General features: G+C 37.6%; 1 protein-coding gene across 2 annotated transcripts in view; it reads right to left on the reverse strand.

The window, feature by feature from the left end:
* Positions 1-17719, reverse strand: part of PIAS1 (protein inhibitor of activated STAT 1) — a 47844-nt gene that overhangs the window by 5276 nt on the left and 24849 nt on the right. For both annotated transcript variants that reach the window (XM_086848708.1, XM_086848707.1), the window contains exons 3-8: positions 7145-7229; positions 6252-6299; positions 4961-5051; positions 4101-4235; positions 1278-1383; positions 5-78 (exon numbers count right to left, since the gene is read on the reverse strand). In XM_086848708.1, the coding sequence (XP_086704834.1) occupies positions 5-78; positions 1278-1383; positions 4101-4235; positions 4961-5051; positions 6252-6299; positions 7145-7229 (539 nt within the window). The remainder of the gene's footprint in view (positions 1-4; positions 79-1277; positions 1384-4100; positions 4236-4960; positions 5052-6251; positions 6300-7144; positions 7230-17719) is intronic.

Here is a 17719-nt window from a genome sequence, read left to right on the forward strand (position 1 = left end):
TTACTGGACAAAGAAGAGACACTCTCAAGCTGGTTGTGGCGATTTCGCTGTCTGGATCAGCAGTTAGTTTCTCTTTAACTGGGATTTGAAAGAAGAAAAAACTATTTTAGGTTAATTCCAACATGAATTGAGTGAGAAAAGAAATAAAATCCAGTCAGAAATGGTTTGGTAAACATTGAATTCAAAACCCCTAAAAAATGTGTTTATTTTAATTCCTTTACACGCAATTTTTATTCCTGCACCTTCATCCTCACCCTGGCAGGGACAGCAAAAATGAAGATTTTTATGCACTTAAATCATCAAAACTGCACCAGCACAAAATAATTTTTTTTGCTGCTGGACTAATTTCTTAGAAATGGATCAAAAAATGGATCAAAACAAAGCTGGGATTTTCCTGCTCTCCCCAAAATCCAAACCCACAGCTGGTTTTGTTGGTGTTTTTATGCCACAAACTTCCACCAGTTCATCAGAGGAGCTTGGAGCTCTGTGCCAGGGACAGAAAAGGCTCCTGGAGCTGCTCCTGCCTGGATCCAGGGGGAGATTCCAGTGCTGAATTCCCACCTGGCTGGGATCAGGTGTCATCTTCCATGGATCAGGTTCTGGGATCTTCTCCCTCTCCCCAAATTCCAAACCCACAGTTGGTTTTGGTGGAGTTTTTATGCCACAAACTTCAACCAGTTCATCAAGAGGAGCTCGGAGCTCTGTGCCAGGGACAGAAAAGGCTCCTGGGGCTGCTCCTGCCCGGATCCAGGGGGAGATTCCAGAGAATCTCTGGATGCTGGACTCATTTCTTTAATGGATCAGGTGCTGGGATCTTCTCCCTTTCCCCAAAATCCAAACCCACAGTTGGTTTTGTTGAGTTTTTATGCCACAGATTTTTAAGTCACCAACTCATCAGAGGAAACAAATTCTCAGAGGAGCTCAGAGCTCTGTGCAAGAGACAGAAAAGGAGCTGGAGCTGCTCCTTCCCGGATCCAGGGGGAGATTCCAGTGCCCAATTCCCATCTGGCTGCAGAGCCACAGCTGGGCCATCCAAACAAAGCCAGGATGGCTGAGCTGGGAGGAATTCCCTTGAATTTTTCCCTCCCAGATCCAGAGTTCCTGGAGCAAACAAAGATCTCTGAGCCCTTGAATTGGAGCTGAACACAAAGAACTCCCCTATGGGATTCCCAGAGGGATGTGGGAAGTGCAAAGCTTGGTTAGCACAGTCCTAAATCTTCATTTCCCTTCCCCAAAAGTGATGTTTTCCCTTTCTGGAAAGCCCAGCAGGCACTCACTGAGAGCTCTGGAGTGATCCGGGTTCCGGATTCCCTTGGCCCGCAACCGCTGCAGGAGCACCGTGGAGGAGAGCTGCTTCACCAGGTACACTGCCATGGAATAGTTCTGGAAAACAACACCAAAAACACCCCAAAATGTCAGAAAAACCACCAAAACCAGCAGGGAATACACCAAAAATATCAGAGAAACCCTGTCTGCAGCACAGAACAGTTATGGGATTGCAGGGCAGGATGGAGAGCTGCTTCACCAGGTATGATGAATGGAATAGTTCTGGGAAACAACACCAAAAACACCAAAAAAAGTCAGAAAAACCACCAAAAACAGCAGGAAATACACCAAAAATATCAGGGAAAACAACAAAACCACCAGGAAAACACCAAAACCATCAGAGAAACCCTGTCTGCAGCACAGAACAGTTATGGGATTGCAGGGCAGGATGGAGAGCTGCTTCACCAGGTACCCTGCCATGGAATAGTTCTGGAAAACACCACCAAAAATCAGAGAAAATACCAAAAACATCACAGAAAACACCAAAAAGTTCAGAGAAACCCTGAATGGGTTTGAATCAGTTCAGGAAGGATTTTGTTCTAAAAAAAAAATAAAAAAAAATTAGGATGGATTGTGTCCTGAAGAATCAATTTAGGAAGGATTGTGTCCTAAAGAATAAAACTGGGAAGGATTGTGTCCTAAAAAAATCAAATTAGGAAGGATTTTGTCATTAAGAATCAGTTTAGAAAGGATTGTGTCCTAAAAAATCAAAAAAATTAGGAAGGATTGTGTCCTGAAAAATAAAATTGGGAAGAATTGTGTCCTAAAACATCGATAAAATTAGGAAGGATTGTGTCCTAAAGAATAAAAATGAGGAAGGATTTTGTCCTAAAGAATAAAATTAAGGAAGGATTTTGTCCTAAAGAATAAAAATGAGGAAGGATTTTGTCCTAAAGAATAAAAATGAGGAAGGATTTTGTCCTAAAGAATAAAAATGAGGAAGGATTGTTTTTTATGGAATTCCAGGATGTTTTGGGTTGAAAAGATCCTGAAGCTCATCCCATTCCAGCCCTGCCATGGACACCTCCCACAGCCCCAGGGTGCTCCAAGCCTCTCCTACTCAACTTTGGCCCATTATTTCTGCCAGAAATCACCCAAAATTCTCTTTAGAACTGATTCACCCATGGGAGCAGCCGCTTCCCAAGGGACTGACTCAAACCTGGGATGCTTCTTGTCCCCAAATCCCGAATCCTGAATCCCTCAGAGCAACATCCAGGATCCACTGGATCCACTTCAGCCCTGGTTTTAAACTTCCTTCTGACACCTGCAGCTCTTATTAGGTAAAAAAAGGGTTTGATTTTATTTCTTTTTTACCAAAATCGCTCAGACAGCCTTTATCTCATCACCCACTGATTGTTTTCCACTCCATGACAAATCCAACCCGAAATACCAATGTTTTCTGTCTGCCTATCACAAATCCATCCCAAAATCCCAATATTTTCCACTCCTCAACAAATCCATCCCGGAATCCCAATGTTTTCTGTCTGCCTATCACAAATCCATCCTGAAATCCCAATGTTTTCCATCCACCTATCACAAATCCATCCCGAAATCCCGATGTTTTCTACTTCCCTATGACAAATCCTGAAATCCTGATGTTTTCCCACTTCATGACAAATCCATCCCAAAATCCCAATGTTTGTTTTCTATCTGCCTATGACAAATCCCAAAATCCCAATGTTTTCCATCTGCCTATCACAAATCCATCCCGAAATCCCCATGTTTTCCATTGTGCCCAACCGGAGCGTAAGCGTTTTTCCACGCTGACAAATTCTTGGCCAAAGTTTCACCTCAGGACAATTCTGGGCACTTGTAAAAACAGGATGAGGGCAGAGGCAGCAGTGCCCATCCAGCAGCTTTGCTGCCAGCGCTGGAAGTGGCTCAGGAATTCCCGGAATTCTCATTTATCCCAGTTTTGACAGCGAGTTTTTCACCTAAAAAGGTGAGGTTTTAAACGTGGGGGATAAGGAGAGATTTTATAAAAAGTCAAAGGAATGGGTTGGGCTGGGCAGTTTTGTGTCTAGAGCTCCCAAGGGTCCAAAGCCCAAGCTGAGCTTTGGAAATCCCTGAAGTTGGGAATTAATATTATATTGATATACAAATATAAATATATAAATAATAATATAGAAGATAGAATAGAATAGAATAGAATAGAATAGAATAGAATAATAGAAGAATAGAATAGAAATAGAAATAGAAATAGAAATAGAATAGAATAATAGAATAGGAATAGAAATAGAATAGAAGAATAGACTAGAATAAAATAGAATAGAAGAACAGAATAGAATAGAATAGAATAGAATAACAGAAATAGAAATAGAAATAGAAATAGAAATAGAATAGAATAGAATAGAATAGAATAATAGAAATAGAAATAGAAATAGAATAGAATAGAAGAATAGAATAGAATAGAATAGAATAGAATAGAATAGAATAGAATAGAATAGAATAGAATAGAAGAATAGAATAAAAGAATAGAAAGAAGAAGAATATTATTGTATTTTTATATATTATAATTATACAAACATGTATCTATTTATATTATACATTATACATATTATTTCCATATTTTCCCAGTCTTTTGCTGAACCATCCACCAGGTTTCCCTGCTCCATCCTCCCCAGGAGAAGCTGCCTGGATCTCTCCCCCCGGCGATGATCCCAGGCGGGATCCGCAGGAGCTCCGCGCAGCTCCGGCCGGACACCGACGCTCTGTGCCCATCCCTGGGGATTCCCAGCTGGGATGAGCTCCCAGGAGAGCCTGGAGGGACTCACCCTGCCGATCTCTGCAGTCCAGGACACCACGATGGTGTTGGGCACCGTGGTGGACAGTCGGACCAGTGAGGTAATGTTGATGGGTCGGCTGGGGCGCTTTGGTTCCACACCGTTTTTGGTTGGTGGCAGGTAGCCCTGAAAAAAACCAAAAGATTTTGGATCTCAGACAAAAGGAATTCAAAGGTGGTTTTGCCTCCTGGCCCTTCCCATACAGCTGGAGGAGGCTCTGTGTTTAATTCTGTGTTTAATTCAAAATACATGATAAAATCTCAGGTGTTTTATCAGCTTTCTCCCTGTGGAAATCCAAAATCCCAACCCTGCCCACGGAATATTCCAAGGAACTTTTCTCCTGTCTCAGCAAAACTGAACAAAAAACCCCAAACTTCGGACCAGAGTCTCTAAAATTCCATCCTTTTTTTGTGCTGGCATCACTAAATACGTGGAATGGAATGGAATGGAATGGAATGGAATGGAATGGAATGGAATGGAATGGAATGGAATAGAATAGAATAGAATAGAATAGAATAGAATAGAATAGAATAGAATAGAATAGAATAGAATAGAATAGAATAGAATAGAATAGAATAGAATAGAATGTGAACTTGAAAAATTCACATATTTAACTTCATAAAAATTTATATATTAAACTTTATCTTCCATGTTAACTTCTGGATCTACCAGCTAAAACAAACCACTCGATCTTTTCTTTCCAAAAGATAAAAACAAAGATTGAGATGTTTTTTTCGGGTAGAAAACTCCTAATAAAGCACCCCAAAAGGTGTTATTAAAAGATGAGTTAATTAAAAGTATAAAAATTTTTAAAAAAAGGTTAATTAAATCTTATTAAAAAAGGGATTTACCGGGAGGCTGCACGGTTTCCCGTTGACTTTCACGCACAGATTGGGTGGGAAGTGATCTTCTTGTGGACAACTGGTTTCTGATAAACAAAACCTAAAAAACAAAGAGCTGCCATCAACTTTCACTTTTCCAGCTGTTTCAATCTCTTCCTATCCCCATCTCCTAAATTCCCAGAAGGAATTGGGGTTTTTCCCACTGTTTTTCCACGGTGATTGATCCTGCTCAGCACAACCCTCTGATGATGTCACTAAAACAGGAAAATTCCCCCGAAATCACAGTGGCTCAAGCAGGCTGGAGCTTTCTCCTCAGATTCCCGGAATTCCTCAGCCTGACTCATCCCAATCCCGATTTCTTCCTTCCAGCCTCTCGTTTTCCGCTGTCCCAGCCGCAGTTTCGGGAATCCTCAGGGCTCTGATGTGGGATTTATTTATCTCAAGTTCAAAGAGGAGGTTTTTTATTTGCTGCAGGACAAACCCTTCCCGCTCCCAGCCCAGCCCGTGGATAAAGAGCGTTCCAAGGAGTGGGAAAAGCTCTCAGCTCCCCTGGATTCCTTCCAGGATCGTCCCTGTCCATGATCCAGCTGGGGCTGGATAATCAAAATCCACATTTTCCCTCCTCATCCTCAATCCATCCAGGCTAAAACCCAGAATTAAATCAATTTATGATGAAAAACTCATAATTTATGATTAAAAACCCACAAATTAACCAGATTTGGTGATTCCCAAAGTGCCTGAGGAATCTTGGAATGCCCAAGGAACCCCTGCTAGGAAAACCAACCCTCCCTGCCCATGGATTTCCCAGCTCCAGCCACATGGAATGACCAAGGTGGAGTTACAGGAAGGAGGATTCACTGATAAGAAAATCCAGGAACTCCCATCCTGCTGGGCAGGATCTGGCTGATAAATCCCAAAATCCACCAGGCAATAAAATCTCCCATCCCTGTCCATGTTCCAGCAGGGGCTGGGTAATCAAAATCCTCATTTTCCTTGGTCCACCCTGGCTGAGACAGAGAATTTAATCAACTTATGATTAAAACCTCACATTTTATGATTAAAAACCCACAAATTAACCAGATTTGGTGATTCCCAAAGTGCCTGAGGAATCTTGGAATGCCCAAGGACTCCCTGCTAGGAAAACCAACCCTCCCTGCCCATGGATTTCCCAGCTCCAGCCACACAGAATGACCAAGGTGGAGTTAAAGGATTCATTCACAAGAAAATCCAGGAATTCCCATCCTGCTGAGCAGGATCTGGCTGATAAATCCCAAAATCCACCAGGCAATAAAATCCTCACCTTAGCTGGACCTGTACTGTGAAGTCACATTTGGTCCCAGAAATATCCCTGGAAAAAAAAGAGAAAATTAATTTAAATATCCTGATTATTACAAGATTCTTTAATGTTTATTTCATAAATAAATTTAATTTTTTTTTTCATCTTTACTATAATAATTTGAATATTTAACATTATTTAACAGTAATATTGATATTGTGATACAGATTTTTTGAAAGTTTGCTGGAAGTTCAATTTATAGAATTTCAATTTCTAGAAAACTTCTTTTTTACACAAAAAAAAAGGAGTAAAATTTGGACTTTTGGGAATAGATAATGTACACCAGACTTTGCTTTTTGTTTTGGTGGTTTTTTGTTTGGTTTCTGGGGATTTGGGGCTTTTTTTCTTTATTTTGTTATTTTGATTTTTTGGGGGTTTTTTTTGGTTGTTTTTCGGGTTTTGGGGGTTTTTTTTAGGGATTTTTCTTTGGGTTTTTTTTGCTTTTTTTGTGGATTTTTGATTGGGTATTTTAGGGTTTTTTATCCTTGGGGTTTTTTTATGGTTTTTGGAGTTTTTTCTTTAGTTTTTTGGTTTTTTTGTCTTTTATTTTTTAGGTTTTATTCTTCAGTTTTTTATGTCTTTTTGGGGTGTTTTCCTTGGAGTTTTTTTGTAGGTTTTTCACCCTTTGCTCAATTTATTTTACACCATAAAAAAAACCCCCAACGCCTCACCACAAAATCCCAACTTCCCAATAAATCCCCAAACAAACCGGCGCTGAGCGACGCAAAAAACCCCGGATTTCACCCCAAAAAAACTCAGAGCGGGGGTCCCACCCTCTGCACCCACCCAGAGGAATTCCCCGGGTGAGGGCGGGGACAGGAGCAGATTCTGGGGTGAAAAACTGGGATTTCACTCACATGGAGCTGCTGATCTGCTGCACTTGCTGCGGCGTCAGCGCGAAGGCGAAGCAGGTTTCCCGAAATCTCTGGCTGTTATCCGAGGCTGGAAGAGAGAACCAAAAAACACAGGGAGAGAAATCAATCCAGGTTTTAATCATTGTTTAAAATTATTATTATTATTATTATTATTATTATTATTATTATTATTATTAATAATAATAATAATAATAATAATAATAATAATATGTAATATATATTAGGTATTATATAATATATATTCATTTTTAAAATTTCAAATAATTATTAATAATGATTTATGATATATTATAGATATAATATATTATAAAATATATTTCTATTACTATATATTAAAATATAATATATATTATATAGTATTATATTTATTCTATATTATTGTATTATATATTATACATTAAAATTATATTATAATATTATAAAATATTAATATAATATTATATTTAAAATATATTATTATATACTATTATACATATATCACACACATTATACATATGTATATATTATATATTATAATACAAATTAATTTAATTATATAATATCTATTATAATATATAATATATATTCTGCAATTATTTATAAATATAAAATGCATTATATATAATTATCTATTACATAGTGCATAAAATATAATCATAACTTATAATATATAATAAAAATAATAAAATTTAAAATTATTAGAATAATTATTAATAACTATATATAACTAATTGTATCATTAATAATTATATACGAAAAGTATATCTAAAATAATAAATATCTATAATTATATTTATAATTATATTTATAATTATAGATATAATTATATATATGATTATATCTATAATTACGTATAATATAGATATAGATATAGATATAGATATAAATATAAATTGAATGACAAGCTGCTCATAAGTTCCATTTCAATCTCATTATTCTTCATAATCTCCCACGTTCCAAACCAACATCCCGGGTAAATTTCCCCATTTTTTGCTTTATTACAAATGCACTTTTTGACTCCTCCCTGGGCTGAGCGAGGATTTTGGGCTGAGAACGGGAATTTTGTGTGCTGGGTTGGAACCCATCAAATGTAAATATCACAGCAATAACAATAAAAACAATAATCACAATAAAAACTCCACTTTTTTATCATTCCCGCTCCAAAATCCTCCCGTTTATCCCATTTTTTGCTGCTGGGGATGAGTGGGAACGAGGAACACGAAGCTGCTGTTGGGGATCTTTGAGAAAAGATAAAATTTTATAAATAACTTTCAATTTTGAAATGTTTCACATCAGTTTCCTCCCCGCCAGCGCCAACCGCAGGAAACGCGACGTAGACAATTAACAATGAAAAATTAACGATTTTTAGACAATTAACAATGAAAAATTAACAATTTTTAAACAATTAACAATGAAAATCTGCTTCCACGTTTGCTACATTATTTTATTTATTTAATTATTAATTATTAATTTACACAATTTCCACATTATACAAATATAATATAAATATAAATAAAATGTAAATATGATAAATACAAATAAAATATAAATATAACTACAGAAATAAATAGAAATAAATAGAAATATATAACTAAATATAACTATAAATATATAGATATAAATATAAAAAATAATAATAAAAATATAAATATACACACAATGTGTATATATATATATATGTATATATAAATATATATCTCCACACAATTAACAGATCACCTATTTAATAATTAAAAATTATCCAGAAAAGCCATTTTCTACTAATTCTGCTCTTTATTTTGGAAAGCCCCTCCAGCACCCAAGTGAGAAAGAAGAACCCAGCTTGAGTGGCTGCATTTTCTACAGCTCTAAAAATATTCTGTTCCACCTCAGCAGTACCCAGGGCTAAAAATAACCACACGATCTTTCTGCAGCAAAATACCTCCTCCTGTCTGAGAAATAAACTGAATTTCCATTCAGACAAATTCAAATTTTCATGAATTTTTTGGTATCGTGGAGTTGAGGTGGTGATGCTTCCTAAAGCACAAATAAATGGAGGGGTGTCTTCTCATCATAATTTATTAAATACCCAAGGGAATGGATTCATATATTAAATGGATTGTATATTTATAAATATATATATTTATGTTTCATATATGTAAATTATATATATTTATATATCTAGTAAATGTATTATATATTTATAAATATATATTTATATTTTATATGTGTAAATTGTATACATTTATATATCTATTAAATGTACTACATATTTATAAATATATATTTATACTTTGTATGTGTAAATTATATATATTTATATATCTATTATATGTACTATATATTTATAAATATATTTATATTTTATATATGTAAATTATATATATTTATATATTTAGTAAATGCACTATATATTTATAAATATAGATATTTATATTTTATATATGTAAATTATATAGATTTAGATTTATGGCTAAATATATTAATTCTATTACATATTTATAGAAATATATAAATATATATAAATAAAAATATATAAATTAGAATATATAATTATATATAAATTTAAATATATATAAATATATAATTATATATAAAAATATATAATTTATATATAAAATAATATATTCTGTACTATATATAGTATATATATACACACTATATAGCATATATAGTATATTTAGTATATATAGTATTTACATATGTTATATATTAAATATATTATATATTTGATTTATCAAATAAATATATATAATTTATTATATAATACTATATATGATAATACATAATAATACTTTCATTTATATACATGCATACACATATATATAATTTATTAAAGAGAGGCTTGGAGTAAAACCCAATCTACACATTACACGAGAATGACCTCAGCTCTCATCAAATCATTCCCAATAAATAGATTTATTTCCAATCCTAATAATTGTGTTTTATTTCCAAAGGCAAGAACAGTTTTAAGGATGAGGAGCAGAGGGAATTTCTGCTACGTGCTGTAAGGAAAACGAGAGGTTGTTCATTAACCTCACGGTCTGGAGGAGATCCAGTTGCCAAAATCTTCACCAGGAATGTGGAATATCCATCTGGGAATTCCCCAGGAAGGACCAGGGACGGAGGGAAGCTGCCCCTGGGTGTTTGGGATGGAAATCAGGAGAAGGATTTTCCCCCAGAGGGTGACGGGGTATGGGGACATCTCCCCAAGGAATCCGCACATTCCCAAGGCTGCCGGAACTCCAGGAATATTTGGACAATGCTTTCAGGGTGGGATTTTGGGGTGTCTGTGCTGGGCCAGGAGTTGGACTGGATAACCCTTCCCAGCTGAGGACATTCCCCAATTCTCATTCTTCCTCCCCGGACAGGTGAGATGCCTCACTTCTCCTTTAAACACCGGATTCACCTTCAACCCAATGTCCTGCTGAAAATCCCACCCCAGCTGGACCAACACCGGGCTCAGATGAAGGAACAAAAACCACCTGAGCTTCGAAAATGTTAAAATTCAGAGGGGTGACTTCAGACATCCCTAAATCCCTGCCAGCCCACGGCAAAGCAGAGCTCTGCACCCCAAAATCCAGTATCTGCCACCCCTCAACACAAGGATTCGGGAGATCTGAAATTCCAAGAGAAATCCCAAATTCCCGCTGTGTTTTGTCCCACCTCGGCCATTCTGCTTTAGTTTCACATCACATATTTAAATATTATTTATTTATCACAACCCTGGACCTTTCCAAACGCTCCAAATCTACTTGAGGAGAAACGTTTTAAGGCACACCCCGATCCTTGATGAGCTCCACAGGTCACACAAGCAGCCTGAGGAAGGGGAAGCACGCTCTCCGCCTTCCAACAGGTGAAAATCTGCTCCATTTATCCCTTGCAATCATTTTTACATTCTGTTCAAATCCCGGTTAATCCTCAGGCGGAACAGGCAGAGCCACCCTGGGGGTGGGAAAGGAAGGGAGTAAAGAGACGTGAAGGAGCTTATTTGAAATTGTGCCTAAATATATATATGAAAATAGCCTGGAAACACTCCAAGGGCTACAATTAATCCATAAATATTATGGATTTTAGAATTCCTTCTGATATGTTGAATAAACAGAAGAGATCAGCTGGAAATTCTGTGCAATTGGACAGACATTTATGTTTGATTATTCCTTAAATCGGAATTAGCATTTCTGAAAGCCTGCAGGAAGATCAGGAGACACTTCCATGTCAACGTTCCATGGCCAAATTCACTCTCCCAAAGCCATGGATGGATGGATGGATGGATGGATGGATGGATGGATGAGGGATGGATGGATGGATGGATGGATGGATGGATGGATGGATGGATGATGGATGATGGATGGATGGATGATGGATGATGGATGGATGGATGGATGATGGATGGATGATGGATGGATGATGGATGGATGATGGATGGATGGATGATGGATGATGGATGGATGATGGATGGATGATGGATGGATGATGGATGGATGATGGATGGATGGATGATGGATGGATGATGGATGGATGATGGATGGATGATGGATGATGGATGGATGGATGGATGATGGATGGATGATGGATGGATGATGGATGGATGATGGATGGATGATGGATGGATGGATGATGGATGATGGATGATGGATGGATGATGGATGGATGGATGATGGATGATGGATGATGGATGATGGATGGATGGATGGATGGATGGATGATGGATGGATGATGGATGGATGATGGATCATCCAAGTCCTGGAATCTTGTTCATCCATGTCCTATCAAGGCCTGGAATCTTTGTCAGGGCCTGGAATCTCCATACATCCATGTCCTGGAATCTCAGTTCATCCATGCCCTGGAATCTCTGTACATCCACATCCTGGAATCCTGGGATATCCATGTCCTGGAATCTCGGTGACCTCAGCTTTATGCATGAGCAGATCGAGCAATCAGCTGAAGAACACCCGACTAAATCCGGATTTTTAGGAGCTTCCCAGTTAAAAACTCTCCCAAAAAAAACCCCACTCTTGACCATGGCAAGCTCAACTTGAGGCCCAGCACCCTCAAATCCCGAAAAATGCACCCCAAGAGCGCTGCAATTCCAGCTCAGAGCTAACATTTCACCCCATCCTCGCACAATTAAAAGCTGCAGGGCCGGAAGTCGCGAGAACTCCAAGCTGAGTTGAGAATTTCGTGTTTTGTTGAACTTCCTCTCACAAAGCACATTTGGAAAAGAAAAACAACAAACACAGAAGACAGAAAAAGCGTGACTTTCGTATAAACCGTGCCGGCGATTGCGCCGAGCGCGAGATCGGATCACCGAGAGAGGAAAAAGGAGAAATTCCTGCCAAACAAAACTTTTGTGCTTTCCAACCCAGCTTTGTCCTGCTCTGAATTCGTTCTTTAATGGCCTTGAACTACAGGAACCCTCAAGATTTCAGGGCTGTGGATTTTAGAGCTGCAGATTTTAGAGTTGCAGATTTTAGGGCTGCAGATTTTAGGGCTGCAGATTTCAGGGTTGCAGATTTTAGGGTTGCAGATTTTAGGGTTGCAGATTTTAGGGCTGCAGATTTTAATGTTGCAGATTTTAGGGCTGCAGATTTCAGGGCTGAAGATTTCAGGGTTGCAGATTTTAGAGTTGCAGATTTTAGAGTTGCAGATTTTAGGGTTGCAGATTTTAGGGTTGCAGATTTTAGGGTTGCAGATTTTGGGGCTGCAGATTTTGGGGCTGCAGATTTTAATGTTGCAGATTTTAGGGTTGCAGATTTTAGGGCTGCAGATTTTGGGGCTGCAGATTTTGGGGCTGCAGATTTTGGGGCTGCAGATTTTAGGGCTGCAGATTTTAGGGCTGCAGATTTTGGGGCTGCAGATTTTGGGGCTGCAGATTTTAGAGCTGCAGATTTTAGGGCTGCAGATTTTAGGGCTGCAGATTTTAGAGCTGCAGATTTTAGGGTTGCAGATTTTAGGGCTGCAGATTTTAGGGTTGTTTTAAGGTCTGGTTCCACATCCAGGGCACGGGATTGCTCACGGCCAAAGGGAAATTCATGGATAATTCATGGGAAGCTCATGAACAGCACAAATTCTGGGTAAGGACTGGAAGTAAGGACTCAACCCCTGAGGAGGAAATACTGCTGCTTGGAGAAATCCTGGAGTGCAGAAATGAAGGAATTAAACTGCAACCTCCATCCAGAGCTCCTCAGCAGAGGCTCTGGAAGCTCTGATGGAATTCTGCCGGCTCTGAGGGATAATGACTGATCTGTGCCTCTTCCTTCCAGGAGGCTGCAGGTAAAAACAATTCTAATTTCCCTGGCTCAGATCCAACTTTTCACTGCTGTGTTGGAGCTGAAGCACAGCAAATAAACTGCGGGAGGATGATCCTTGTGCCATTTGGACTGATTTGAAACAGGAGAAGGAGGAGGAGAGCTCCCAGCCTCTTTAATCCTTTCAATTGGGGGGATAAAAAAATAAAAATCAAAATTTAAAAAGCTTCATTTCCCTTCCAGGTAAGTAATGACCCCTAAGCCAGTTAAAATGTATTTTGGAACAACTACACAACTCAAGCAATTAGGAATATTTGCTGTAACAAAAGGCATTTTTTTTTAAGATGTTGCTTAACTGTCTGATGTCCCTTCCATAATCATCTGGCAAATTCCGGGCCTCCTTAATCACAATAAACACATTTCAGCACACAAAAGAGATCTTATCTTTTGTGTTAGGAGTTACTTTTAGAAAAATGTGCTTAAAAACCAACCAATTAGCAAAGTCTGCGCTCTGGGGGCTGGAAATGGGGGAATTAAGTGAGAGCTGCAGCTTCACTTGATAAACAACCTCAATTCTCCTCTTTGGATCCTATGAGAGAAACAGGAGAGAAGCAGGGGAATAAAGAGACTTGCACACATTCCATCGAAGCTGGAGGAGTGGACAAAAACACCAAAAAAAAGGCCTTTTTTAAAAAAAAAAAATAAAAATAAATAAATAAAAATGACTTTGAATGGTGTAAAAGAGACAGATTCCCAGAAGGAGGAGCTTTCCTGGCTGCCTGGGACACACAAAGCCATCCCATCCCGATGCTTTCCGCTCTTGGCAGCGAGGGTCGCTAATAAAAACGTGGATCAAATTCAAGAGCTCGGCTGCAGAGGAACAAAAAGCTCTTTGTCTCACATCAGCAGTGTCCGAGGAGGGCCTGGGCTTGGTGACAAGGTGCTCATCAAAGGTTGGATTCCATCATCTTGGAGGACTTTTCCAGCCTCAGGGATTCTGGGATTTGGCCACCAAAAGGTGCTGGTGAGGAGGGGAGAGATGGAGAAATCCCTGCATTCCATGAATCCAGCCTATCCCTCTGAATCCCAGGCTGTGCTTAAATACAAGATTTTCTATTTCCTCCTTTTAAATACGAGATTTTCTATTTCCTCCTTTTAAATACAAGATTTTCTATTTCCTCCTTTTAAACAGAAGATTTTCTATTCCCTCCTTTTAAATACAATATTTTCTCCTTCCTCCTTTTAAATACAAGATTTTCTATTTCTTCCTTTAAAATACAAGATTTTCTATTTCCTCCTTTTAAATACAAGATTTTCTATTCCCTCTTTTTAAATACAAGATTTTCTATTCCCTCTTTTAAATACAAGATTTTCTATTTCCTCCTTTTAAATACAAGATTTTCTATTCCCTCCTTTTAGACAGAAGATTTTCTATTTCCTCTTTTTAAACAAGATTTTCTATTTCCTCCTTTTGTTCCTTTACAAATAAGAGTGAGCAGATTTAATTTCCTTATCTGTTCCTCACATTAGCTGTGTTTCACCCACCCACACGAAATATTTGGGTACAGAATGCCCTGCTGGGCAACTCCCTGCCCTGAGGCTTTTCTCAAATTATTGCTTCTTCAATCAGCCAGCTCTTCTGAAAGGGACAGAAAATTCCAGCAAACCTTCCCAGCTGTGCCACCTGGACCAGGGAGCAAGCAGGACTGATCCCACCACTCCAGGATGTGGTTTGCCCAGTTTTATGGCATTTCAGGAGGATGTGAAATGGGAATTATACAAATTTTCTCTCATATATTTTGATTTATTTTTCATCTTCCAGTAGGTTCTGTAATTATTCCAAAGCCCACATCGGGTCACCAGTTCATCCTTGAGGGGGAGGGAAACGGAGACAATTCCAAAGTTCTTTATCCCTATCCCATGAGTAATCTGATGGGAAAAAGCAAAGCAGGAGATGCTGAAACGCTGGCTAAATCCCAAATTCTGAGTGACTGCAGGAATATCTGCCAGCAGAAAACAAACCAGGGAACCCACACAGGGGACACTGGAGGAAACCCACACCGGTGCCCAAAACCATCTGGGGTAAATCTTCTTCAAATCATTTCAGCTTTTGTAGTCCAAGTTCTGGGGAAGTGAATAAATGGAGAAAATGAATCCGAGCCTGAAGAAGGCAGGGAGGGGCTGGGATGGAATTCCCAGAAAAGCTGTGGCTGCCTCTGCATCCCTGGAAGTGTCCAAGGAGCAGCCTGGGATGGTGGAAGGTGCTTTTTTAAGGTCCTTTCCAAGCCAAACCATTCAAGAATTTTATGATCTGCTCCCCCAAATGCTCAACTCAAAGGTTTTTTTTTTTAATAGGATGGCCTCAAACCAACAGAATTCCAAAAGCCTGGAACATTCCTGAAGTTAACAGGAAGGACAGGGATTGCTTCCAAAGGTATCTGCTTGGAATTTCACTGACATTTCCTTACCCTGAAACACCAGAAAGGGGGAAAATCCCGCGTTTGGGGCCAGTCTGTGAGCTCTTCCCACATCCAGGAATCGATAAATAAATGCCCAGCATCATTCCTGAGCTGTCTCCTGGAAATTAGAGCCTGATTTGGAAGGGTTTCTGATGGAAAAGTGATGAGACACATACTGAGCACCTCATTAGCTCCCAGCACCAGCACTGCCTGGAATGGTTATTAATCAATTAGGGCTGAGATTAAAGCTAAATAGATACAGGGCATCTCTGCAAAGAGTACCTGAACCACAAGATTAAATTACCAAAATGTCTCGGCTTTTCCCTCAATTACAGCAGATAAACCAAAAAGAAAATGCAAATAAGTGTGGTAGATCCTTCAGAATGCACAGATAACCTCAGCACTCACATATCAGGTGGGAAAATACCTAAAAAGAAGATTAAATGACCAAAATCTCTCTGGTTTTTTCCTAAATTACAGCAGGTAAAGCAAAAAAATACACAAATAAGTGTGGTAGATCCTTCAGAATGCACAGATAACCTCAGCACTCACATATCAGGTGGGAAAACCCTTGAAAAAGAGGATTACATGACCAAAATATCTGGTTTTTTCCTAAATTATAGCAGGTAAAGCAAAAAAAAAATATAAATAAGTGTGGCAGATGTTTCAGAACTCACAGACAACCTGAGCACTCCCACATCAGGTAAGAAAACACCTGAAACAGAGGATTAAATTACCAAAATCTGGGGTTTTTCTTAAATTACAGCAGATAAATCAAAAAAATATATAGATAAGTGTGGTAGATCCTTCAGAATGCACAGATAACCTCAGCACTCACATATCAGGTGGGAAAACACTTGAAAAAGAAGATTAAATGACCAAAATCTCTCTGGTTTTTACAATAACTAAAGAAAAAACCATAAAAATAAGTGTGGTAGAGCCTTCAGAAGACACAAACAACCTGAGCACTCCCACATCAGGTGGGAAAACACCTATAAAGAAGATTAAATGACCGAAATCTCTGCTTTTTACAACAACTAAAGCAAAATAAACACCAATAAGGGAGGCAGAAGGGCACAGACAGCCCCAGCCCCCCAGCCTGTCGCTGCTCAGATTTGTTTACTCGGGATTTCTTCTGCAAAGCTTTGGGGTTTTGTTTCTTTTCTCACTCACCCACCCTTCTCTCCCCAAATCTCCTCTCACAAATCCGCTCCTCCCACCAGCCAGGAATCTTTGCTGGTTTCAAGGTTCCAAGCCACAGAAATCACCAGGAATGGGGCTTTTTTTAGGGAATATTAAGGGGTATTAGAAGTGAAGGCTGATGTTAAGTGCTCCGTGCAAGAAAAAACAATCATATATATATAATATCATAATATGATATATAATATTATATATATGTATATAAAAATATATATTCCACCAGAATGTTATATAATATATATATTATATATATATAGTATATATATATCATATAATAAAATATATAATACATATATTATACTACATTAATATATTATATTGTAGTATATATTATATTAATGTAGTATATATAATACATCATAATAACATATATGTATTATATATTATAAAATAATAAAATATTATAATATAATAAAATATTAATATAATATAATATAATAAATTTATATTTATATAATATATACCACAATATATTAAATTGCATAATTATATTATATTGTATAATTTATTATATATTATACTATAATATACTGTAATATAATATACCATAATATACTATATTAAAATATAATATAATATAATAATACAGTATAACATAACATAATATATTATAATGTATAATATTATATTATTATATAATATATTTTATATATAATATATTATATAATAATAAATATAATATAATATAA

The sequence above is a fragment of the Cyanistes caeruleus genome, chromosome 13 (genome assembly GCF_971803275.1).
Source record: "Cyanistes caeruleus chromosome 13, bCyaCae1.hap1.1, whole genome shotgun sequence".
Lineage (NCBI taxonomy): Eukaryota > Metazoa > Chordata > Aves > Passeriformes > Paridae > Cyanistes > Cyanistes caeruleus.